Here is a 27,827-nt window from a genome sequence, read left to right as displayed (position 1 = left end):
TAATTAATATTGTTAACGTCTTTCATATCATTAAATATTTATTTATAATTTATTGTTCGAGCCTCAGCCATTTTTCTTTCTAAAGAAAGAATATTGTTCATATTTTATTAAAAGAGACTGACTTTTAATAGCAATAAATAAAATATCAGTAATAGATCGATAAGATTGTTTATGAAGTGTTTATACGAAAAATACGAATATAAAACCTTTTAGCTTCCATATTATTGGTTTTGCGGTAGTTTTAGATATATAACCGTTATCATTTAAGCTCATGACACATGTGATTAAAGTCCGTACCTAGTAGTGTTCAGACATGGGTAACGGTAAGTTCTATTTTCTGTTATGTTCATGTTTATTATTATTATTATTATTTATTATTTAAAAGTTTTAAAATATGGGCAATCAAAAGTACATGTACCATTGAGAAGGGAAAAAGTATGCTAAGTACAATCATTTGTTTTGTAGATCTGTTTTGTTATTTATGAAAAACAAAAAGTAAAAGTAGGGTTGTTTGAAAATTGGATATCGTCCCAAGAGTATTCACATCAAATATTTTGCCCTCTCATACGAACGTTCAAATTTGAATATACAAGTTTTCTTTCACAGCTTACAATCATCGAATTGGTTTAAATCAAATTTGGTTATCTATCACCCTTAGTGGACATTAGAGGCATTTTATATCATTTGCATATATTTTATTTCAAAATCGTTCTATCATGAACCAAATGAGACATGATATTCTCTTGTATTTCGTCAGTTTTGAGGTTTAACATTTGTTTAGTATGCTCGTATTGACATAGTAAATATTACGTAGATAAACATCTTGATATGTTTTCAAAGAATACATGTATTCCCCTGCTTTTCTTTTAAGATACCATAATTTATTAAAAAGGCTATTATTTAACCCATCGAGACAATATGTCTAAAGCGCTTTGCGAGTTGGTCGTCACGTTACGTATTGTAGCCTTCTTTTGAGTGCAGCTGTCGGCCAAATCGTACAATTTTATCATTGGCATGTACAAATCTGGACTGGCAAAATGTAATGATTCTTCTCGTTTCTCTTGTTTCATCGGGCCGTTGTTTATGATTGTCTTTGTACCGTTACCGTTGCTACATGTTCTTTACCCTATAAGAATTTGTTGAATGATAATTATATTCAAGCTTAGTTCAGTTGGGGCGCTTTTAATAACTTTCAATTTGCGAACATTTGTTTATCTGAACATTTTGCATAGTTGTGTTGTTGTATAATTTATTAGTATTTATATTTATGCTGTCTATCGTTGTCTGCCATAATAATCAGCCGCCCCAACCCATTCATTGTGCTTAACGTATTTGTGGCATCTACCTTTGATTGTACATTTGGGATAAAGTCAGTTAACGTTGTTGAAAATTAATTCCATTTATATGACGTATTATAACTTGTACACAAAGACGAGGTTCGCAAACGCACGCACGCATATACGCACACACAGGCGCGTACGCGTGCGCGCACACACACGTACATATACACCTTTCATCCAATAAAAAAGAGCATATTTGAGCTCTTAAATGTAAAATGAAATGTGATATTTAGTATTTAGAATGATCAAAATTTTTGTGAGAACAATGACTTTTTGCTTTCATTTGGACATCAAAACAAGTCATCAAAATCAATGATACAACACACATAAAGTCCCTTAATAATATGCCATATTGACTCATTTTGATAAAAGAGAAAGTCGGAAATTGCGCTAATATGCATGTGTCGTTAAATGACGCCAATGTATGCGTGACGTTAGAATACGTCACTTTCCAAGTTTTGTATTATGAAACGGTAGTAGTTTCTAACAGATGTTTAAACCAGACACAACGTGTTGTACATTATTATTCGTAGTATATTACCTGGTCCGAAAGAGAAATAACAGCTTTCGAAAAAGTGGGTATAGTTTTTCACTACGAGCTCATAGGCACCCAGATAAAAAAAACAGGGTCCCCGAACATTTTAATGCAGCTTAAGAACAAAAACACTAATTTGTCTTTATACCGAAAATTTTAATGCAGCTTAAGAACAAAAACACTAAATTGTCTTTATATAAAAACTCCTGTTGTTGAAACCTTTTTAAAACTGAATGTTCAAATTTAAACAGCATTAACTAAGGATGTTACTATGTAAATGCATAGAAAAAAAATAAATAAATAAACAACAAGGAATATCTCTTTCAAAATAAATTTTGAATGAAGAATAACAATTCTACTTGATTTAAAGTATTTTGCTCAAGTATCACGCTTTGATATGGTTGTTTTGCATTTATGTTTTGTGACGTCATTTCCTTTATAACATCACTGCATTAATTAATATATATTGTACAAAAATTAAAGCAAGTATAAAAAAGCCTCACTTCAATTAGTAGAAGAAAGACACATAAATACAATAAGGTGGTGCGATAGCTCAGTTGGTTAAACCACTGACTATCACCCTGAGGTTCCGGGTTTGATCCTGGGTAACACCCTTTGGATTTTTCAGAAACACTTTCAGTGTTTCCCACCTAACTAGAGGTTTACTGGTACGAAACCCAGGTAATCCTGGCATGTATCAGTGCTATACACTGGTCACAGTGCTATACACTGGTCATGTAAAAGAACCAAGGAATCTATTCAATAAGGGCTAGGGACTTGTTCCCGGATTCCCTTGTATCTCATAGCTGTATCTAGAGTCTGCTGAAAATAAGTGCTTGAACTTTCGTAGGTTATCATTGACCGCCCGGTTTTAAGAAACTCAATCAATCAATCGAATCATAAATTATAATTAATGCTAACATTCAACGAAGTTAAGGTTATTTCAAAATCTTAGTAGAATAAGAATTAATAAGAATCCTGGCCGAGTAATTCATTTGACAAATACCGATTAGAGTTTGAATTCCAAATATAAAACTATTATTATTAATGACAAAAATATAGGAAATAATGTATTATTTGTAGTAAGCCCCGCGACCTCGCCAAGCAAGTAGTCAAGAATCAACAAGTTAAAGCAGCAAGCCTCCAGATTCATGGTAATTTTCAAAAAAGAAAAAAAAAGAAAAAGGGAAATGTATTTAAAAGTAAAATAATGTGAGGTGAACAAATAAAATAATTTTCATATTGCAGTCGGCACTAACAATTCACGACAATTACCAAAAAGTGGTCAACATATGCAAAAACAGCTCTTATTGTGTTAGTAACGCAGTAGAAATATGGTGAAAATACTGCAAATCAGTGTTAAATCCACATTATAGCATAAAATCGGCTATTTTTTCCCATTTTTGCCCATGTTATAACGGGACCAAAACCATGTGTTAACATTGTCACGCGCTCTTGTTCTAGCCCGGTTTTACATATGTGCAATACATACAGGGTCCAGTAAACAAACAAAAACATGACGATTTGGCCTTGTTTGCCAAAGAGTCATGCGCTTTTGTTATATTGAAATTATTGATTCGAGGGCATCAATCGCATAAGTAACGGCGAGCAGCATTCAAGTAACTATGCCGGAAATACGGCGTAGACAACGCCGCTAATCTTAGTTGTCGCCCTTCTAAGAAACGGACCGTTGTAACTTACAAAACAAGAATACACAAAATGATTACAAGAAAATGTTGTTTTATATTGATAAATGATCTTTATATTTCTTTGAGAGAATAATGTTTAGTGCCTGATTTTTTTATAAACTTGTGTGCTTGAGAAAAAAAAAATGATTCTAATGTCACTGATATTTTTTCTACCGTCAATCAGAAATAAATCTAGGAATTTCTTAGGGCCATGTTTTGTCTTGGGTAGAGTAATTTAATGTGTATTTTTTTAGGTTAATAAATCTCCAATGTACAGCTTTGTAAAATCAATTAAAATTCGAAATTTCGTTCGGTTCTGAGCATTTGTATTTCCCAAGATGTTGGCCACGGAAAATAAAACGCATACGTAAAACATGTAGATTTGAATAAATACCCTCCAAGCACATAGATTTAATGTATGTGTTTTGTATACAATCGACATCATGAAACTGTTTTAAAATTTTATGCTATAATAGCGTCAACGCACGTTTATTTCGTGTTATAAAGTCTGCTGAGTCCCTCGGAACTGTTGGAGTCCTCGCCCTACCGGGCTCGGCCACCAACCGTTCCTCGGGACTCTGCAGACGTTATAACACGGAAAAACGTGCGTTAACCCTATATAAGATGTAAAATATTACTTGGATCTTGAATAATTTTACCTTTCTTAATAGTTTAGTGTATTGTTCTCAATATTGATTTTCTTGAAATATTTTGGCTCATCTGTAGGCGTGCTAATTAGAGAAAGTCGTGATTTTATTGTAATACGGCGGGGCCGCGAATCGAACTATTTATTGTTTAAGGGTCCATGCTAATAAGCGTGTTTTCGCTCCGCGCCCCGCCGATTTAGTAGTTAAAATCTCGAATTTTCGCCCTGCGACCCCGCCAAGCTAAAAGTCGATTGATAACATGATAAATGGATGGGGCGCGGAGCGGAAACACGCTAATAAGTTGAAGCGCGGGCGACATTTAATAGATAATACATAGCTCACGGGGGCGCGGAGCGAGAATTAAAAACCGTCGGGGGTATAGAGCGAAAAAGCGGTAACTAGAGGATCGCGGGGCGATGTTAAATAAATAAAACGTTGCCCCTCAGGGGTGCGGTGCTATAGTTAAGGAATAAAACGGTGGGGAAGCGGAGCTAAAATAAATAGCTTTGTTATTAAAGGGTTCGGGTGCGGAGCAACAATACGCAAATAAGAAAGGGCGCGGAGCAAGAAGTCGAGCTTTTTAAGAGTAATTTTCCGAGGGCACGCACATCAGCTCGCTAATTAGCGTCCTATAATAGTAAATATTTCGCTTCTCGGCCCCGTGGTAAAACAATAAAATCTCGACATTTTTACCTGCGCCCCCACTAATTAGCGTGTTGTCGCTCCGCGGCCCAGCCATTTTAACTTGTTGATTCTCGAATTGTCGGCGAATATACGAATGACACAAATCGGCCACCATAGGAAGATGATTTTTTCTTGCTGGTCTCTGGTTAAAGAAATATTGGCAATATGCATGTATGTTGATTCCTGTTAACTAAAATTGATATAGGAATGGTCTTCATACGATATTTTTGGAACAAATGCCTTAGAAAAGGATATACAATTACTTTTTGAAATATGACTCGTGAATTGTATTATGTTTTTATAGGTAATTCAAAGGAAAATCCATCGCCACTCAAAGATCCCTACAGAGATGAAGTTTGTACTAAAGAGGTAAGGAATATCAGTCATATGCCTTTGTATGCGAGATTTACTTTCATTTTGTAAATAAAATATCGATCATGTGAAGCTTTTAATTTACAATTGAATATTTATCATGCTAGATGTACAATCCATTTTGACAATTTGGAAAAATAATTAAATTTGCGTCATTAAAAAAAAAAGTTTTTCTGTTAGAGCCAAAGATGGCACAGTTGGATATACACTAAAGTAAGAACATTGCACAGATTTCAAGTTTCATCAACTAAAGACATATATATATATATATATATATATATATATATATATATATATATATATATATATATATATATATATATATATATATATATATATATATATATATATATATATATATATTCAAACCAGAATGCCTAGATCATTGATATTTTTGCATTGCATTGTACAAAGATTGTTCAAATTGTAGCTGGCCCGCCCGATGAAGTAATGTTTTCTTTATATATATATAAAAAGTTTCAAAAATCGTTTTCTTCAAAATTACAAGGGCTTGAGCTTATATACTTGAAGCAACTGTACTGCACATCTTTTAAGATTGTTAAATATAGCTTTCGGGTCAAATTGACCCTTTGAACAATTAGTTTTCTTAAAATCATAATTGATTTGAGCACATAATAAGAACACCATGCACATAATGATGATTTTAAAGGATAAATGTTTTTTTTTTGTTTTTTTTTTAGAAATAGGTAATTCTTAATTGCCAAGATAGTATTTAAGAAAAAATAACTTACTGCATTTCAAAGTGCAATACAACTATGTTTTACAGTAAATATCTAATTTTTTGATAAATTAGAGTACTTTAATTTTGAATCAATAATTACACTATGACTTTGGTATGTGAAATTTATACACATCTGCACATTGTTTGTCATTTGACATGCTGAAATATTACATTGACCCCCAAATCCGAGAGACACTATTATTATGGTAAAGTTCATTTGTATAGAAACAAGAAAAAACACACTTCATTTCATAAAAAGTGCTGTATTAATGCGGTGACGATATATGTTTTCAAAAATGGAATCTTGTTATCTTTTAGACAGTTTTTTTTATTTCATTTTAGCATTTGTAATTACCAATAATTGTTCAATCGTCATTTAAAAAGTCAATCTTTTGAAATATGCGACTAATTTATCTCTGCTTAACAGTTAAAGGTAAGTAAAATGCCACTTTAATACGGATTAATAATTCTCCACTAACCAATAGCAAATTATAAACCTATCGCACAATTTTCTACATGAAAAATCGTCCACTGTTACAATGATAGAATCATTCGCTAGATGCATATATTTTTGAGAATGTACAAAGTACATTTAATGCATGTATTTGTTTTAATGCGTGTTTGCTCAAAACAGTCGTTTTCAGAGGCTAATACCATGCTAAATATACGTCTTTTCTTTCTCCACCTGGTTAAAATTTCTTCGATTGAGAAATAGCTGAGATCATCGTCATGACAAAACAAGTTTTTCATAGTCAATATTGAAAGACAAATATAAATTGTACTTATTCCATACGAAAATATCCGGTATATGTCGTGACTTACACGATTTTGGTCATGTGTTATAAATACATCTTACAAGTTTCATGAAAATTTAAGCTGAATAGGTTTGCATTTCAAGAAGCATACATTATGTAATTACTATTTAATAATGTAACTTACTCCAAATTTGTATTACTCCTAATAATGAAAATTATGTCTTTTTGTATTTGACTGGAAAATATTATATTTCTTTTTACTCCAAAACTTAAGAATTTTGTATTTTTTTTTGTATTTGGCGGAAAAATATTATATTTCTTTTTACTCCAAAACTTAAGAATTTTTTAATTTTTTTTTTTGTATTTGCGGGAATTTACTTACTCTTATGAATTACTCCATACCATGATATTTATCTATTTACAGTGATATTTATGACTCTTTAAATTGGCGGGATAAAAACTTTATAACTATATAAGCGAATTACCATCTTTGTTAAAGAGTGAGTGTTAAATAAAGGTCGTTAAAAGGTGATTAAAAAGTGAAGTTGGATGTAAAAATGAAAATAAAATCACTCTTTGGAGTTCGGATGCGAATCATTATATCACTTGGCTACGCCCTCGTGATATAGTTCCTCGCATCCGTACTCAAAACAGTGATTTTAAAATCACAGTTTGGGATTTATTATTTCTTAAATATAAATTTATTTTAATTTTCAACTATTCAACTATTCATTTACTATATATCCTTGGATTAGCATAATGTCTCCTAAATAAAGTATTTTTCCTCAAATTAAAAACCACTCTCGAAATAATGTTAATAAATGGAATTATCGTTTGCACAAAATGAATCAATCTGTGTCGTTTTGAGTCCTGTTTATGAAGGAGTTTGTTATCGCATATTATTTTCATTTTTAAAACACTCAATTGATTGTTTTTTTTTAAAAATATCATAAGATGTTTATTTCATTGAGCAAAAAAAAAAGGTTTTGAAATGTTGGAGCTTTTTCTTGAAAAAGTTAAAGAGAGCCTCCTGTATCAATAGATTGCCATTTCCATGTGTACCAATGATCACAAATGTTTCAGTCACTTAACTTTAGAAAAAATTTAGAAAAGTAAAAACCGTCAATTAACTTAGTCAACATTATGCTTTGTCCAAATAAATTTCGGAAAAAGAGGCTTTATAAGAGACAAAGTAACATTAGAGTGTACAGAAACGAAACATAGATTATGTTGTTTAAGGACATAAGAGAAGTTTAAGTTCTATGAGACCTCTTGGCCTTGGTAAGGCAGGATGATGTGTTTGTAGAAATTGAAAACTCCACAAAAATGTATGGTCCAATGACTCTAAATGGTACTAAAAGAGGACAACGAGGTGCAAAGATTCTACCTTGAGGTCTGAATAAATGCACATTAACCCTTCATGGTGGAAGAGAATATTGTGTTTCAGTACTTGAGATGAATTTGTTTAAACTGCGCAATAGAGACAATGGTACAAGTTCATATGGATACATTTGCATATAAATATATATTTGCGTTGGTATATAAAAATTATAATATTATAATAGTAATCATGAACTTATCCGTTTTTTTACTATGATTTTTATAAGAAATTGGCCATCAGTGGCCTCGACGATAACTTCATATAATGGGGGTATTTTTTTACGAAGAGCAGAAATGAGTTGCGTTTTATTTCCATTTGAGCCGAACATTCGAACAATACGACAATTTTCCTGATATAAACAAAGAAGTCCGGAAGCGAGATATATTTCACTTTATATACACGTAGTTGCAAACCGACAAATTGAAGGCGGTATTTTGATTGAAAAAATCTGATAAATAAAAAACAACATTATGCTCTAAAAACTATCTAGATTTATAGAAAATGGTTTATGTGAGAAAAGAAATCCGAACTTCAATACCTTTAATTCGATCATTAACGCTGACGTTTGAAGAGTTGTTTACGCGTCGTCACAATGCAGCACCAAACAGCGAGTGCGAAAACGTCAGAAAAAGAACGCTATTTCAATGTATCAAAATAGTTGTAAATCACTTTGATAACTGTATTTTGCTTGAAAAAATATAAAAAAACAATCAAATAAACACAACACAACTTTATCAACATTTTTATAATTTGTTATTGGAAAAGAAAAACCTTAATTTTATTAGAAAACAAATTTAACCACCAAAAACATTAAGAGGATATATTTTCCGTTTGAGTGAAATATAGTATATACATGTATTTTCACTCAACATGATAAAATGTCACATATTTTTTTCACGAGCCGGGACGGCGAGTGACAATATTGGCATTTTATCATGTTTAGTGAAAATATATACCATATTTCCCAAAAATAACGAAAAAATATCCTTTTTATTTAATTTCATTATCAAAGAAAAATGGTTACGAACCCCCTTGCTTACTACGCAACTGCAATTGTACAGCGCGCAGTAATATGATTATTGTCTTTTTTTGCACGCGATATTTAGCGCTACATTGTGACGTCACGTAAACAACTCTTTAAACGTCTGTACAGCGTTTATGGCTGAAATAAAGTTATTGGTGTTCGGATTTATTTTCTTAAATAGACCATTTTCTATCATTCTACATAGTTTTCAAAACAAAATTCAACAATAGTTGTTTTGTATTTATCAGATTTTTCAAATAAAATGGCGAAAGAAGTCCTTTAAAATAAATATGCGTTTTGTCTCCGCCCATTTTCGTATTTTTATTTCATATTTATTTAAAAAAAATGAACTATATTTGACTGATAAAGCACCATATTTCATGGGTAAAATTAAATAAAGCACCATATTTCATGGGTAAAATTAAATAAAGTCCATATAAGATTTGTTAGAATTGTATTAGATCTTAATTTTAAGTGTTTTTTGTTATACATAATTATAGCACTGTAGCATTCAGCAATCAGAATTGATTTGAAGGTATGTATGGTCTCAGCATGTTGCATCTGAAGTTGAACATATTCGTATTATCTGTTATGAAAATCTTGCTTTACTTTGTGTGCATACAATATTGCGCACCAAGTGGTGCTTTGGTTCATTTTTGAGGGACAACTTGAAAACAATGTAGTTTCATAGACTGGTTCGAAATATTTAAATGTGTCCATTAAAATTGAATAACACAAACAATTAGCTTTAATTACTGGTATTTTAAATAATGATGATTATAGAGAATTTTTTTAAAAATGTTGTATTGCTTTTACAGCGAGGTGACGAGCTTTTGGACGAAATTAAGCGTGTTCTTGAAATAAGCGCACAACCTGAGAACCGTGAGAGAAGAATATGGAATTTGTTACTTATTGGTCCAAACGATCTGGGAATCGTCCTTAAAAACCCCTCCCATTAAGATTTTTAAAGGGTCATTTTACATGCGGTTGACTTTCTCGGGGGGAGCCTTTTGGGAAAATTCCCAGAAAAGGGTACAATTGAATGAAAAACACTCAAGTCTTTCCCATTATAAATAGAATAGAGGTTTTGCTTGGTATGAAATAAAAAATACTAGGTTGCATGATAAAAATCATTGTTCACGGTGTATAGCGAAAGCTATAAAAACGGTATCTGAGACATCTTTCGTTACGCAACGGACATGGTTCGTTCTAACAAACAAAAATCACAGTAGATGATGATATTTAAACAGAAGTAAGTAAGTATTTGTAAAAAGGAAAACGCTATAGACCTTCTGCTGTATTGTTCTAAAAAACATATGAAACCTAGTGAGATATTTTTTTTTTTACAATCATTCATAATTGGAGACATTATCTTTGTTGTAAGTAAAAAGCAAGTTCAATAGAAGAAAAAGAATTTAATAGGTGGGTGAAAGTTAATATGTAATTGGATAAAAGTGTTTCCTAACAAGAGATAAAATAATCCAATAGTGGCGGTAGAACATATCCAAAGATAATTGAATATGTGACTCACATACATCTTGAGCAGTTAATTCCGATCAATTTCTATGTTCATAAGCCATTTGATAAGCATAAATATGGTATATATTAGCGTTATTTGTGTCTTACGCATTTTAATTCTCGTTATCATGGTTTTGGTTTCGCGATTTATTGCCTTTTTTAACGTCAAAACGTCGTTTCTTTGCGTTACCACGCAATTTGATGTACGTTTTAACGCCATTTTGGCGTTACTATGTCTTATACATGTGCGTTATAACGAGTTTTGGTTCGTTCGCGTCATAACGCATTTTGTTACGCGTTATTACGCCTTGTGAATAACCTAATAAAGCCTTTTTTGCGATATTACGCCTTTGCTTTCATTTGCATTATTGCATATTTATTCGCACTATAACCCGTTTTGTGATACAATGCCTTTTGTTTCGCGAAATTACGCCGTTTGATTCGCGTTGTCACGCCTTTCAAGTATATAAGTTAATCTAATAATGATACTTATAGACCTTTGTCAATATAAACGCACAACGGAATATCAATATAATTATTAAGATCTACTGTATGTAAGGATTCAATTTATGAAACGGTATTTAACAATTTTAGATAATTTTATAAGCAATCCTTATAATTCGTAATTGTTCACCAGATAAATGTCATATTTTGTTGTCAGTTCTCTTATGAACTATTTAAATATTGATCAGAGAGTGATATGAAATAATCAATCTTTTTATAATTCTGAGAATAATTAAAGCCATGCTTATTTTGAAACGAACCCTAAAGACGTCAGTATATGCGAAGCCATTTTGAAATTCGCGTAACGTTAGGTTACAACGTAAATCAACGGGGAAAAATAAATTAAAATAATTAACCATATTATGTACTTTTTGAGAGAAGACAAAATAGGAAACATGCATAGATATATTGACTCCATCGTTGATTTGAAATTAATTTAAATGAATTTACACATAAAACAATTTAATTTAATTAATGTAAGACAGACAATAAGAGAATCGGCGCTGCAAGTTATTCAAACGCTTTCATTAGATTTTATTATCAATTTACAAGATCATAACGCATTTTATTATTCTTATTTTTACAAGAAGTTTGTTATTTGCTAAACATTTCAATTCACGATCATTCTTGAGCAAACAACGGAATATCATCTAATGATTTATGTATGGTAAGCCGTTGTTGAAATTAAGTTTAGAGAAAGTGAACATTTAATCGGCTTTGTTTAGCGTTGCACCAACAATATATACTCGTTGGCTAAATGGCGACTTGTCAGCTTTTCTTGTTGAAAAATACATCAAGTACCCCTTTGTACATTATTAAAGGCACGGACTGAACTTGAGTTGATAAAAGTTTGAATGACTTAAAAACAATCGATTAATAAAGGGATACTATTTCTTTAAAAATAAACAAGAAGGGAGACACAGGCAAAATTTTTGTTTCTTCGTTTTGAATTTTTCATACAATATTTTGTAAATATACTAAAAGTGAATTCACAAGATTATCACAGGAATAAAACTGTTCTCCTTATCAATAATAAAGTGGTGATTTCCTAACTTGACCCACGTGGGTCAGGTTAGAGCGTTAAGATTTCACAAAAGTTATCACAGTGAATTCTGGAAACGGGTCAAATGGATGACTTTGACTTGTTTAAATCATACAATATCCACAATATCTGTTATTGTAACTTCCAGGGTTTGTTCAAGTAAAATGACTTGCTTTAAAACTAATCGGTGATTCTGTCCGCGTCTAGATTTCGTTCAACATGCATAGATGTATTTACGCTTTAAACCTCAAATATATAGAATTTATACAGGCATTCATGTTGGGACTTAAAAATATTTTAGCGAGATTTGAGTATGTAAGATCATTTTCATATGTTTTTGTCATAAATTTGTTTGAGTATCCCTTTAAAATAAGATGCATAGCATTGATATTTGTGTTTAACAGTTTAGGTCGTACTACCCAGATATTCCATTTGATAATTTGAGGATACACGATACTGCCGGACTTACGGAGGGAAAAGGATTCACCATAGAAATGATGACAAGTCTTCTTAGTGGAAGAGTAAAAGAAGGATTTGACGTAAGTAGAACAATATTGGTTAGTTTTTATTCAATCACCAACATGACTACAGACTTCATAAGTTGATATTTCAAACGATTAAAATTTACTTAATAAAATACTTCAGAAAAAAGATCAAGATATAATATATCAGTTTGAATAATATTGCCCCATGCTTAAGTCAGGTTATACAAGATCACCTCGGCTGTAATCTAGGTTGAGCACATGAATTGATATTTTTTCCACGAGACGAATCTAATTTGCATTTCAGAACGGATAAATTAACCAATTTTAACCAATTAACATTAAATGAAATTACTCATAGTTACACAATAAAACGCCCATTACGATTTTGCAAAATTTGCTTTTGTTTAATTTTCTGCAATAACTTTCATAAAAGTTTCTCTTGTAAAGTTTATTTCTGACATGGGTTGGTGATCAAAGAGAGAAAAATAGAATCGTACACCAACCCCCCCCCCCCCCCAAAAAAAAAAAACAAAACAAAACAAAAACACTTAAGCATAATATTTCATTAAAGATGAAAAATGGTGTATTTAATTTAAAAACATCCGTTTATGTGTTCTTACGGCGGCTATCATGGAATAAATAATGATTCCTTTTATATCTCCTTTTGACCTTTAATCACTTACTGCGTACTTGTTGCCACCAAATATACATGTCTGACAACACGCACCGAACAAACTATTAGCACATAATCGGTAAGAATGCATATACTAGTACATGAATATGTTCTTTATACATAAGAAAGCTAGAGTCGCTATCGCATCAATAAGATGTCTCTTTCAACAACATCTACTATTCTCTATAACCTGTATAAATCGGTTTAAAGATGACGATAAAAACAGCGTTTATATTTTTAGCTCTGCAGCGACGATACATTTGATGACAAAAACCCCTTTTACAGGAACAAACCGACTGAGGCTGACATGGTACATTGTGTCATTTATATAGTGGATATTTGTTCAGTAGGAACGCTGGATCAATCGTTCATAGACATGATTCGGAATTTGCAAAAGAAACAAATAAAACCTGGTGGGTGTCCTGTGTATTATTACATATGAAAATGGATAAATATCCAATTCAAAAGCAAGCAAGAAAAAAGTTTTTTTCTATCGTTTTGTTATCATTTGCTTCTTCACTGTTTTTCTTTTGTTGTTTATTTAATTTCGTTTCGTTCTGTTCTGTTTTGTTTATATTATTTATTTATTTATTTTGTACGTTTTCATGGTTTCTGCTTGCTTTGTTACCGTTGTTGTTTTCTTAATTGGGTACTTCGTTCTATACTATTCTTTGACTTGTTGATAACAATTATTAATTTAAACACTCTATATCAAATCTTGATAAAACACGAAAGATTTATGAGACACATAATAGAATACAAGTTTGTTTTCCTATATATATAATTATATAATATAATAATAATATATAAATTTTGAGAAAATAAACGTTCATACAGTGCTAAAGTATAAATACCCAAGTTCTTTCGGCGTATTATGCCTTCATCAGGGGTGTATTACATGTATAATGTGCACACAATAGACCACAAAATCTCAATAAGTGTTTTTGAAAGGTATTTTGTAGATGCAACTATTTTTCACAAACCTATATAATTATATATATATATATATATATATATATATATATATATATATATATATAGACAAATCGCACGTAAAATCGGCACGCCGCAGCCGGGACTCGAACCACGGGTCTCTGGATTGCCGGTCCAGCATGCTAACCACTACACCACAGCTGCGTTGTTTTTACTTCGTGCTAATTGGCCTTATATATTAAAGATATGTTAAACTTTATTATGACGTCATCACTTTTATTACCATAGCGGATGCTATTAATAGCCTCTTTTACCCGTGATTCGAGTCCCGGATGCAGCGTGCCGATTTTTCTATGTATAATTTCCCGCTAATGACTTTTGTTCTTTCATCTATATATAGAAAGAAAAAAACCAAATGTGGCAGCGTGAGATTTCCTAGGATAATTCAAAATAAAAGTATTCCTGTTTACTTTTACAGATATACAGAGGATTTTAATTCTTACAAAATGCGATCAGTTGTGTGATCATGTCAAGAGAGATGTCAGACAAATATTCCACAGTAAAAGGGTGTTTGACGAAATTAACAGAGCAAAAGAAAAACTTTGTTTTCATGGAGGAATTATACATCCAATCGTAAACTATGGGGAACACATAACGAAAATTAAACCAGACATGAATGTCCCCATTCTTTTAGCGCTTAAGCAATGTATGAACTTCTCGAACGAGTTCATGAAGAAATGTGTTGCAGATAGTGCCGATTAACAATAAATATAAGTATGAAGAGCATCTGGATTTTTCTATATTTGTTTATGATATAATATCTGTAATTATCATGTTCTTTAGACACGGTGTAAATACAAATATATAACTGGTGGCTATCTTTACTAAAATCACCAGATATAAAACGCAGAACTAAATCGTATGTGGTATATTCCGATCTTTCGAAATCATTGATTCAAATTAGTCTATGCTTATAATGTGAAAATGATAGTTATGACGTTTTCTGTAATTTTTAACTCTCTTCCTTTTCAAAAACTAGTTTTAATGTATAAAGGAAAATATAATTTATTACCACAATATCTTATGCAACTTTTTCCACCATCTGTCGAGATGGCGTTAGAAAACCATTATTCGTTAAGAAATAATAGTGACTATATTACTTTAGCCAGACGTACCGAAATTTACTCAAAATCAGTCATTCCATCAGCTATTCAATTATGGAATAATCTTCCGACAAACATTCGCGAATCACAATCGCTAGCTATATTTAAAAACAAGATTAAACAGTTATATAAACCTCCAGTAGTTCCATCTTTTTTCTTATACGGAGATCGTTCCTTAAATGTCCACCAAACCCGAATTAGAAACAATTGTAGCAACTTAAATAATGATCTTTTTATTAACCATTTAGTTTCAAGTCCATTATGCCAATGCGGCGCAGACATCGAAAATGCGGAGCACTATTTTTTCCGATGTAAATTATATACTATGCAAAGACGTATACTTTTTTTGAATACCAGGTCATTTCATCCTCTCAGTAGTCAGAAATTATTACACGGTATTGATGGACTTGCAGAAGCCGAAAACATAAGACTATTTCAAGAAGTGCATAATTACATCAAAAGTAGTAGAAGATTTACCTAATTTTGTTTACACATATACTATATTTATTTTCATATTAAGTTTATTAAAATACTGCTGCAAATCAAGGTTTGGTGCGTTTATTATAGTGGCAAATTGTTAATGGCATATATTTTTTTTTCCATTTTACCTCATTAAGTCATTTTGTAATTTTCTTTGTTTTTTAGGTTAAGCGATTCTTTTCTACCAGTTAAAATACATGAAATTAATATCGCTTATCATATAAATAAATATCTCAGAATTTCTAAAAACCACATTTACTTACTATGTTACCATTAAGCCAACAAGATAGACCTTCAGGGGAGGACCCTAGATAATGTTGGTATAACTTTTGGTCCAACCCTTTTGTATGTACATTATATTCATGCTTAAGATATTGATGTTAGATTGTGTAAATTAATCATGTACAAAATATGCAATAAAATATTATTAAACTTCCTTTTTTTCTTCCAAAGGATTTCTCCTTATTCATATTTTTACACAGATTGAAAATACTTCTCAAAATAGTTGCAAATATGTATATTTAATTATTACATGTATTATATATATGTTTAACCCTAAACTCTTTTTCGACAACCTTTGAAGACTTTATCAAAGGAGAAAAATAACAACGAAGAATTAGTTAACTACATCTAACATACTACATCTTTGAAAAAAAGAAACAATTTGAAAAAAAAAAAAAAAAAGAACAAATGAATGAATGAGAAAACGTGACAAAACAACAAAAAATCCAGAATTCTTATTTCGTGGCACTTTTAATTGCCTTTATTTGTTTACTATTACAGATTAAAGGTGCTGTTGAGTTTAACAGTATTATTGGAAATATAACTGTTGCTCGAACAGATGTCAGTTTAAGATTAAGGGCTAGTACATGTAGTAGAAGTTTCTGTTAAACAAGAGTCCATCCGCCCGTTAAGATACAAATAGCAGCTTTCGTTGTCTTGTACAACCAGTCATTCATGTCCTTTAAGATTATGGTCTGTCAATTGGTAGCCTTTCATCTTGAATTCATTAGTTCTCTGAATGGTACGTTAGTCGATTTTTTGTGATGTATTATTTTGATGAGACCATAACATGAATATCATAAAGAAAAATAATGTGTTGTTGCCAAAATTAATGATCATATTTTTGAATGGGCTTGATTGACTGATAAGGTTATGCAACTCGGACTGGTACCTGACACATGTATTCAAGCAATGTATACACAAGCATTGCTGACATGCAGGAGCATCTGGCGGCAATCTGGAACAACAGACCGGAACTATTTGTGGAATTTTAGTAATCTTTTTTTATAGTTTCATCAAATTTGACCAAATAGTTGAGGAGAAGATTATGTTTAAAGGAAGTTCTATTCTAAGCGCTAGCGGCCATCATTATCATCTACCAAATAATTAAGAAGATGTCATTTGATGAATTTTATATTTCTAGCTCTAGCGACCATCTTGTTCGGCAGACCAGAGTAATTTAAGCAATTTTAGTAAAGGACTGCCTAGTAAATATTTCGGTAGAGTTTTATCAAAATCTACTGGGAAGTTGAGGAAGTTGAGGACAAAATAATATTTAACATTTTTTAACCAATGATGGCCATTTTGTTTCCTAGACCACAACCCTTTAAATACTTTTAAAAGGCCCATTTCAGGATTGTTTCTGTGTTTGTTCATCAATTCTACTGGATAGTTATGGAGGAGTTGTCCTTTAAAGGTTTTTCTTTTTGTAAGCTGTAGAATGTTAGTGTTTATGTTAGTGTTTCATTTTAATTTACCAAACAATTCAGGGGTAAATATTGTTTAAAAGGTTTTTCTAATCTTAAGTCTGGCGGAAATCTTGTTTAACCCATTACGCGATATACACACCTTTTAACGCCTGTTTCACCCCCCCCCCCTCTTTTGTTGTCTCAAATGGTGAAAAAATGTCTTATTTAGGCCCCTAACACTTGTTTTTGCTTGAGAAATGTTGTTAAAAAAAGTGACCACTTTCGCCAAGATAATTTTGGATTTGCGAGAGGCTATAAATGACCCAAGATTGATCATAAGGTAACGTGTAACCAACGCTGAAAAGCATTTGACTCTATCGCAATCCATTGAGAAATTGCAGCACTTTGAAATCAATTTTGATAGAAAAAATCAACGCAAAATAGTGATTTTTGGCAATTTTGAGATTTCCTCTCGTTGCCATGGTGACAGAAACTTTAAGCTTGAGCATGTTGTTGCAAGGGCAATGGTCCAGTGAACATTTGTGCCAAGTATGATTAGTGTTGAAGCAGTTTTTATAGTTTTATAGCAATTTGAACTTGTCACGGGAGACTTTTCAATGAAAACAGCCATTTTTCACAAAATGCTCATGAAGTAATGGGTTAAAAAAAAGACAAGAAAACGTTTAGTACTTTTAGTAAAGGGCTACCCAATGGTGATTTCTGTAGATTTTCATCAAAATCGAGGACATCATTTGACACTTTTACTTTTTTCAGTACAGACGGCTATCGTGCTCAACATACCGGAACAATTTGAGCAATATATAAAAATGCTCATCTTATATTGTTTTACGTGTATTTTCATCAGCATTTGTCCCACAATTAAAGTGTAAAATGTTGTTTAAAGGTGCAGATTTTCTGAACATTTTCAATTTTGCCTTGCTGGGTTTCTTTAGATGATCCATTTTTGGGGACCATCAAAGAATCATTCCCGTATAGTTTCATCACTATTGGTGCAAGATTTAGGAGATATCTTTTAAGAAAAATGTTAACGACGGACGTCAGACGCCGGACTACGGACAAAGGGATGTCACAATAGCATGTTATGCTCACGTGAGCTACAATAACAGAGGAATTTTTTGTTCCAAAACATGCTGTTCTGAACATCATACATCTATATTGATTACATAGATATTCTATGTAGAGATAACCATTAGGTCATGAAAACAACATAATTTTAATTGTTAAATCAGATACAGCTTTATACATTTATGACAGCAAAAATAATTTTAATCATCTATTAACTTCTCCAGCATTCGGTTATTACTATTTAACAAATCTAATCTTTTTTATCGAAATATTAATAATGAAATATGTCAATGAACCTCGAAGTAAAATCTTTGAAGGTCAACTATTTCTTTCTTGAAAAATCGTTTTGAAAATTACCATGCAATTTATGGAAATAAAAGGACATGGCATAAAAATGGAAAATAGTCCACGGTTTCAATTAAAACATATAGAATACAGTTAACACATACTTCTTAAAGTAAAGAATCTAAAATATGTTTTAATAAGACTGGTTTTTATCTTACAACAGGTGCATTACTAAAAGATTACAGGAAATTTAACTTCACAAGATGTTCCTCAATTTGAAAATAAAAGAATTATTCATAGAACATTACTTAACAGGTCCTCTCATATTGAGTACATTTAAGGGAAACAAAATCCAATACAAAATTAAGTTTAAAATATGATAAACAAGATCAACAAGGTAAAGCGGCGTTCAATGAACACAGCCCCCAGATGACAGCAACAAGAACCATTTGCAAGACGCCCAGGTGGACCCCAAACAAAAAACAGGACAAGGCACAAGGCAGGGCACGGACAGGCTAATCTCTTAAACGATTAATAATTTATAACTGATCAGGAATTCAAAGAAAATAAATAAATGATTAATTTGTAACTGATAAGGAAGTCAAAGAAAACAAATAAATGATTGAATAAAAGGCCCATAAAGTCAGAGGACACAGGGTAAGGGGACAGGAGACCTGGGAAAGGGGGTTCAAGTCTACAATGTTCTTTATGAGTAATTCTTGACAAAAATGTTTAATTATATAACTTAATTGGTACACTTGACAACATTTTTACTCCTTGCACAAGGTTAAAAAATAGCACAAACCTGAAATATGCCGATTTGCTGTTAAACAGGAGACAGGTTAACCTTAATAATTTTAAACATAACATAAACACGTATTTCCTATCGAAACCCTATTGACATGTATTTTATTGTTTAATTGTTTAATAAAATGATAATGGAAAATCAATACTATGCTAAACTGAAAAAACAACAAAAAACAAACAAAACAAAACAGAATAACCTCAACCATTTTGTTGTTCCCCAACGTTAAACAGATCGCAACAAATTAACAAGAATTTAATTATTTACAATCAACCAAGTATTTCTGTCAAAATTCTGTAAATGTAACAAATTCCTTATCAACAAAAGAAATGGACGGCTGATTTTTTTTCTCGTGCTGACTGTTGTGCAAGGTACATTTGACGATACCCATTTTATCGGTCTTTGTCTGTCTCGACATTTCATGCAGTGGTGGCAACATTTTATCCAATTTAAGGTTGTTTGAGTTTTTTACAACTTATGTAAGCCCATTTAACAAATCACCAATTGAAAACAGTCAAATCTGATGTATACGGCTTTTATGTATGTGATTTCAGTGGCCATCATCATCTGAATAACTTGGAATATGTGTATACCTATTACTTGCTAAAATAATTTCAGTACGTCTTATAATCCACTGATTTCACACAAAAACAAATGACTACCATACAGGATATCTGGTAAGATTATTTTACAGATTTCATAGCTGTTCCCAAAACTGTAGTATTTTAAATGGGACTGACGCAGTTTACAGCCTCATAAATAAAATCATACCAATTAAACTTTCTTTATTTATGTACTTTGGTAAAGATAACCAGTTTAAACTAACCAAATAATTTAAACTTACCATATTATTGAACCATCATCACATGTAAGATAGAAAGATATGTAATTATACATATAGATTAGTTTTATCACGTACTTGACACGATTGTTCATTTCTCTAGGAAAATGTATTCGTCCTCTATCTTTTTAATTGGAGCATTCTCAGGAGCAAATATATTATACATCTTCATCAGAGCTGCACTTGAATATTTCATTGTGCCAATATACATTTAACAAAACTGATAACTGTGCAGTTTTTAAATGTGAATAACTTTTTTATTACTTGACATTTTTTACCCAAATTTTGGAATTCATCGTTTGAATGGTTTATTTTTACAATGCTATATTCAGAAATAACGGTTATTTTTGTTGTGTTCATCCGTGACATGACATAAACAACAAAGTGCACTTGAGGATGACAGGTTGGCGCTAAATGAAGTTATTATTGACCATCAAGGATTCTATTAAAATAAAGACATCCAAAAAACATAAATTTATTGCAAAACTTTTGCAATTGAAAGAAAAATGGCCGTCTAGAAGTTTAACGCAAGGGAATTTGCATTTAGGGCGCCCATTTTGAAAATAAATTTGCATAATATTTTCTCAAATAAACATATTGACTAAGATTTACTTTAAAACTAAAAACAAACTTTCTTGGTACTTTCATATTAATGAAAATATCGTGTTTGCATTGCTTTTAGTAACTGGGTACAACGCGTTACGGAGATCGACATAAACCATTGCTTTACTGAAATTCAATAAAGCAAATATTAAAATCACAGTGACATAATGCCCTGGAATTCATTTTAGTATTATACCCTATCGATGATCCTATGTTTTATGTTTGTATTTTAGTGAAATCAAGAGATTTAGACCTTTTTGCACCCATTATAAATACGCATTTTTCAGAAATATGCAATTCGGTTTTCTCGCAATCTTGCACACATCGCTATTTCTTAGTAAATACGAATTGCCCTGACATAAAAATCGATACCCATCATTGCACATATCTGTACTATATTTGATTAAAATTTCAGAGACCTATGTTTATTAGTATCTGAAAAAAATTGATTTTATACGTGCACAGTTATAAGATTTGTTAAGTGTATATATTGTATGACAATGACTATTCGTAATTATGCCAGAATTTGTATTGTATAATGATTGGAATCTGTAAATATGCAAACATTTGAAGTTCTAATTGTTCCAGATTTTGTATTGTACAATTATTTGTATTTGTATTTCAGAATTTGTAGTGTACAAGCATTTGAATGTGTAATGGTGCCAGAATTTGTACTGTAGAAGTATTTGAAAGTGTAATTGTGCCATTATTTAATATATTGTACGTAGCAATAATTTGAAATCTATGTTGTATAAGTATTTGAAATTGTAATGTGCCACAATTTATCATTGTGCCAGAATGTGACCTTGTATTGTACCAAAAAGTAGAATTGGTTTGTTTTCCACATTTGAATTATACTAGAATTTGTGTTTGTAACTGTGCAATAATTTGTTAAATTTTTGCTTGAAACATGTCATAACAATTATGTAAATATAAGTTTGAAAAATAACACACTCATTATTTCCTTACTATACAAGACATTATACACATTACTTAGTAATACCGTCAGCCAAGATCTCATATTAAATCTACAAATCTTTTTCTTGCAAGCACTGATTATCAAGGCTTTTTTTGTTTTTGCTAATTACAGGTATTCCAATATGTCAATTTATACCTACATAAAAAGGCTGTAAAAGCATTAAGTGATTAACCTGATCTTTAAAGCTTCATTGGCGACGATATAAAATTCAAAGCTTAAAAAATCAAGATAAAGAATTCAGGGGATCGATCTAATAAAGGTTCGATACTTTTTAAGCGGGATGAAATGGTACGATACGGAATAATGATGAGGGAAAGTTAAAAACAACGTAAGATCTAGAACCGCTTTTTCAATTACATGTCTAATATTGCAATTTTTGCTCGAACAATATAGTGGATGCAGAGCAAAAGATGTATTTGTATATAATGGAGAAAACTGTAAAACAATAATATATTTCATAGTACTGAGAAAGTTATTGAGGTGGTTCCTTACGATGAGCTTTCATCCGACTGACACGTATGACACAAACGCAGTTTAACGAAACACTTGACATTTGTTACAAGCGTAACACTAAGAAACAGCCATGTAACACTTGTAAAAATCAGTTTTGTGCCCTGTCTCATCTCATTTCAAAACATATATATGTTCTCTATTCATTGAAAATTAGTTGCTGGTATAGTGTAAAGTAGTTTCGTTAAATTATCAATTAACTATATCATACTTTAATGTGTATGGCCATAGAATGTGGTGTGTGCGTGTGCGCTGGTGTGTGTGTATGTGTGTGGGTGCGCGTACGTGTGTGGTGTGTGTGTGTGCGCGCACGTGCGTGCGTGTGTGCGTGCGTGTTTGTGTGCTGAAGATTGTGGAATGTGTGCCACATGCCCTATTTAATTGATCCGTTGGACAGACACATGGCAGTGCACATAGGTTATCTATATGTTTGCCAAAATTGTAGAAAATATTGTCTGAGTGTTGTCTTTAGCCTGTATGTATGTCACAAATATAGTATGATATTTAGCAGCAAAGGGCATTGGCACAAACACTTTCCATTCGTTAGCCAAATATTTAGACAGAAAACCTTACGTCAAGATGTTATAATTATTTTATAAGAAATTTTATAAAAAAATAAACGCCAACAAGAGAATTTACATTTACTATTCAACAATTGTAAATAATTACTATATACACATATCCGAGGGCTGTCCGGAAAGTTCGTAGACAAGGCTTTAACATCATTATAAGCAGCCATATTAATATGATGGTTGAATATTTTGCTAAAGTATTTATATGCTACATATTTCTAAATAAAAAAATCATAATAAAAGAAATATTCGCAAAGCGCCGATCACCATGGCAACATGACCAACGAATCACGGAGCACTTGGATTTCATGACGAGAGCTACTCGAACAAAACGTTGCTTAAAGATGTAATTTTAGCGCAAACTCTCGTTTTAATTTTGTGACATCATAGGATACTATTACTTGATATTTACTGAAAATTATGACGTCATGCATAATGATAAATAAACAGCTTGTTAACGACGATTAAAGGCAATGAATGTGCAAAAATTTTGTGTGGCAAAAATGACGTCAAGTTCACGGACGGAGCAACGTTATGATATTTAACTTCATAGCAACGCTAAAACAGCGCCAACTGAGATTGTAATCTTTACTTTAAAAACAAAATCAACCATAAAATGTTAAAGGCAACTTGTGTTTAAATATCAAACAAGATAAAGGAGCGTTGATGACAGGATATTATATAAGAAAAGCTCCAAACTTTCAAAAGTAGCATCGCCGAAATATCGTAGATTGCGTTACAACAATCTTTGAAAAAGGCAGACATCTCACAAACTGTATGGGAACTAGTGACATCCTTGTTTTTAAATAATAATTTTATATATGAAATTCATGAAAAAATAGCAAAGGAATATTAAATGTATTAAGTATACGTCAGACAGGTACCATAGTTATTGAAATCAGAAGACATTGAATAGTTGGTAAACATGAAGGTAATTTGACGCCGTTGACGTTGTCAAAGTGCTCCATGGCGATGTATACATGTATATTGTATGTTATAATATAGTTTTATTCAACTTGTGCAATAAATTCAGTATTGAACTTACACAAATTTTATATTTTATTTATCACATACGGTTTTTACGTTGGTTTTGCATCTACGTAAAAGCTTTGTTTAATTCAGGTGGTCGAGTTATAAACTCCGTATCAAACTAGGTAGGCATATGGGGATACTCAGAGATGAGCAGGAGATGAAAGTGGTATAATATGAATTTAATGCTAAAATGTCTACAAATAACATACACGAATTGTTAAATATATGTTGGTTGATTCTCACAATAGTAAAATGAATTAAGCGTTTTTGTCCAATGCAAAATAAAAAAAAATGTATTTATTAAAGTTGTTATTGTTATTATTAAGGTGTATGCTTTTAACTAAATAACTACACATGTTGTTATCTAAATATCAACACATTTTAAATAGAAAACACAGGGTAATTTGAACTTTTCTTTTGAAAAAGCTATACATGTTATTTACGAATCATACAAGTTGCTTATAAGATTTTAAAAAAAATTTTCTTCATTAAAAAGTACAACACCAATTAAAAGTTAGGTGTAAAAGCAAATCTGTGTGAAGCAAGGGGCAAGACGTGAAGTGGTCGCACACTTGGTTCAAGCGAGAAATTAAGTTGCAACTTGACAAAATGGCTACCGAGTCATCAATAACAACACTCGTGCGTATTTTCTCCAGGTAAGTTGATTTGTATGTAAATTTGGATGTTTTTGATATGCCCATTCCTTAGAGCAATGTTTATGGCCAACTCGGTTTGAGGTCTCAGCCTTCCTTTGTTTTGATGAAGTTATTAAACTGGTCCTAAAGATATCTTGAGCTTTTACAAGTGACAATCCAGGGCGGTTTTTATGCTCATTTAGGTTTTAAAGCTACCAAACAAGACAACATAAATACGAGTATGTGTCAATATTGTGTAAATGTTTCAATTTGTATGCTCCAAACAAAGCTTCAATACATAGAAGTCAATGATCGTATGATATATCATGAACATAATCTACTGATTGTACCAGAAAATATTGTTAGACTGATCATTTTGAATGTAACTTATAACTATATAATGTTTTATTTTGAGGAAGTTTACAAATCTCAATTATCCAGGAATTTAACTAGAAAGTTTGTTTCCGATACTTTTATAATATTATTTTATAATTTGGACGCGTATACGTCTCAGAAAGATTCTTTATTTTATTACATCATTTTACAATAGCTAATGAGATAACCTAATTTCAGTTTGTATTTTTTAAAATAACCTATGAAAATCCTACTTATATTCAATTATTCCATGCAATTTCTATAGGAAGTCAAACTGTTCTTAGACGGACATCGAACAAAACGTTTCTCAGCAAAATAAAAAACCTTTCTAGTGATTATTTATAATTTAAATTCAAGTTTTAAATGAATTAATGTTAATCTTTAGGACAAAGTATGGCTTTTATTGACAAATGGTTGTCATATATACATCTTTCTATTCTAAATACGGTAGAAAACAAATATTTTGGACAAAATAAGGGTAAATCTTTGTTTTTATATTATATTGAGGTTGATCAACACAATGTATTAATAGTTAGAAGTTACATTATTATAAAAAGACGTATCCTCAAGTTATATCTAAACATATAGTAGATAATTCAATTCTTAATTTGTATAATTTACACAATTCGGTTTTAAAGAAAAACACAAAACATATTTAAACGACTCCTTTATCAGTTTTAGAAAATTCTTTGACGTTTTGATTCTGTTGATATTCTGTTTTTTCTTTTCATCTTTTTTCTCTTCACAAATATACTTTACAGGAGTAAGACAGTTTAGGTCATTCCATTTATAATCCCACTTTGCATAAATATGTGTGCAGTCTTCCTTATTCCCGCCATTATCAGGTTGCGATGGGCTCCAGTCTGAAAATGATATCCTTGAGTTGTCGTCAACCCACTTAAAGTCACCCTCTCTGTCAGCATCTGTGAGTCCAATCCAAAAGCTAATACCTATGGATGACATTCATGTAGATACACAAATAAATACCTTCTCGATTAAGATACACAAATTACTACGAATTCAATTAAGATACACAAATGAATATCTTCTCGATTAAGATACACAAATGAATACCTTCTCGATTAAGATACACAAATGAATACCTTCTCGATTAAGATACACAAATTACTCCGTATAAAATTAATATACACAAATTACTACGTATACAATTAAAATACACAAATTACTACGAATTCAATTACGATACAAAAATTACTTTGGTTGCGCTGTATTTAAATCAGGAAGGACAACCTTTTGCAAATGTAAAGTGTCAACATCTCATTCTTATGTCAAATGAAATTACTTTTAAAGTTATATGAAACTAGGCACAAAAAAGTTCGAAAAAACTTGCAAAAAAATGCAGATAAGAAACGTGACTATACTAGGAAATGAAATTAAATTTAAAATGTGCTAACCTTTTAGTGTACTGAGATGGTTGGTAAGGAACGTGTTTTCGTCTGCGTTATCAATATGAACTAAATCAGCTTGTAGCTTTTGGCAATTTGCCTGCAAATACAGTTAAATTGATTTTTAAAAAAGGCTTTAAATTACAAAATAATGGTCTAAGTAGTAGGAAATACATATCTGATCATAGATCATAGTAAGTGTGTTATGAGAGTTAATCTAAGATCATAAATCTAAGCATTAGGTTGCTTCCAGTCTTATCCTTTTCTTGTTTTGATTGTAAATATCATGTATGTAAATATGCTTATACGACGAATAAAATATGTTTAAACCAAATCTAAAAAATTACGTCAAAACGTAACTTAAAAATGTGTTCATTTTGATGGAACTTACGCGTGCTCTATCAAATGACATTTCATCCTCAGATATAAAGTGTATTGTAACCGGTTATCTGAATAAACTCAAATACAATAAGTCAACACAGTGTATATTCAAATGTCATTCAGTTTAATTATTGTTTACTAGAATATGCATTTACAGTAAGTTCAACATTTATTTTATAATCAAAGTTTCCAAGTTAAACAATTCAAAGAGTAAGTTATAACTGCGTACCAAAATTAAGTGAGTGCCTACTAAAAATTAAAACCGACACTGAAAAACTAGTCTGATCCTTGAGTATTTAAAGGGATAATCAACCTACGCTATGTATAATAAAAGTGAATTATTAAACCAACTTTTCCCCGCTTGTGACAGGTAACAATTAAACATATATATATATTCGCTTATACTTGACAGGACGCATTAATTAAGAACTTCTAATATTGTATTGTTCTACTTAATTACCACTAATAAAATGTTTATCCCCATTCTTGTAATTAGAGGATCTTTATCAGGCGGAAAGTACTATTGTTGTTGAACATCTGTTTATTAAGACCGGACAAGCTGTCTAATATAATTGACCCACGGGTTTTTAATTGAGGAAATGCTTGAAATGCGTACTATATGACAATACCCCCTTCGCCATTATAAAACGAATTTTTTAA

General features: G+C 31.4%; 2 protein-coding genes, 1 long non-coding RNA gene and 1 other non-coding gene across 4 annotated transcripts; 2 read left to right on the top strand and 2 right to left on the bottom strand.

Moving 5' to 3' along the window:
* The first annotated feature begins 278 nt into the window (after positions 1-278).
* On the top strand, positions 279-10,100 carry LOC132758155 (uncharacterized). The gene is made up of 3 exons (XR_009629542.1): positions 279-323; positions 5,199-5,263; positions 9,987-10,100. It is a non-coding gene; the product is annotated as an uncharacterized LOC132758155 (long non-coding RNA).
* Positions 10,101-12,474: 2,374 nt separating this feature from the next.
* On the top strand, positions 12,475-15,109 carry LOC132758154 (uncharacterized). Its single transcript, XM_060749691.1, has 3 exons — positions 12,475-12,771; positions 13,632-13,803; positions 14,802-15,109. Exons 1-3 carry the CDS (start codon positions 12,727-12,729, stop codon positions 15,083-15,085), a joined length of 501 nt encoding a protein of 166 aa, XP_060605674.1. The 5' UTR covers positions 12,475-12,726; the 3' UTR covers positions 15,086-15,109.
* Trnaa-ggc (transfer RNA alanine (anticodon GGC)) lies at positions 14,455-14,527 on the bottom strand. Its single transcript has one exon. It is a non-coding gene; the product is annotated as a tRNA-Ala (tRNA).
* Positions 15,110-25,867: 10,758 nt separating the features above from the next.
* Positions 25,868-27,212, bottom strand: LOC132758153 (perlucin-like protein). Its single transcript, XM_060749690.1, has 3 exons — positions 27,178-27,212; positions 26,796-26,886; positions 25,868-26,330 (listed from the first exon to the last, which is right to left on the bottom strand). Exons 1-3 carry the CDS (start codon positions 27,196-27,198, stop codon positions 25,984-25,986), a joined length of 459 nt encoding a protein of 152 aa, XP_060605673.1. The 5' UTR covers positions 27,199-27,212; the 3' UTR covers positions 25,868-25,983.
* Positions 27,213-27,827: the final 615 nt, after the last annotated feature.

The sequence above is a fragment of the Ruditapes philippinarum genome, unplaced genomic scaffold (genome assembly GCF_026571515.1).
Source record: "Ruditapes philippinarum isolate M1 unplaced genomic scaffold, ASM2657151v2 ctg6994_1_1_1_1, whole genome shotgun sequence".
Classification (NCBI taxonomy): Eukaryota; Metazoa; Mollusca; class Bivalvia; order Venerida; family Veneridae; genus Ruditapes; species Ruditapes philippinarum.
This window is presented reverse-complemented; position numbering and strand designations above follow the sequence as displayed.

What these genes read in the sequence shown, in the direction of transcription:
- LOC132758153 (XM_060749690.1), bottom strand. Translation starts at nt 27,198, where the DNA reads ATGTCATTTGATAGAGCACGC. An exon ending in TGTCATTTGATAGAGCACGC is followed by an intron (nt 26,887 to 27,177) that starts GTAAGTTCCATC and finishes CTGTATTTGCAG; the next exon opens with GCAAATTGCCAAAAGCTACA. An exon ending in CCATCTCAGTACACTAAAAG is followed by an intron (nt 26,331 to 26,795) that starts GTTAGCACATTT and finishes TGTCATCCATAG; the next exon opens with GTATTAGCTTTTGGATTGGA.
- LOC132758154 (XM_060749691.1), top strand. Translation starts at nt 12,727, where the DNA reads ATGATGACAAGTCTTCTTAGTGGAAGAGTAAAAGAAGGATTTGAC. An exon ending in GAGTAAAAGAAGGATTTGAC is followed by an intron (nt 12,772 to 13,631) that starts GTAAGTAGAACA and finishes TTATATTTTTAG; the next exon opens with CTCTGCAGCGACGATACATT. An exon ending in AAAGAAACAAATAAAACCTG is followed by an intron (nt 13,804 to 14,801) that starts GTGGGTGTCCTG and finishes TTACTTTTACAG; the next exon opens with ATATACAGAGGATTTTAATT.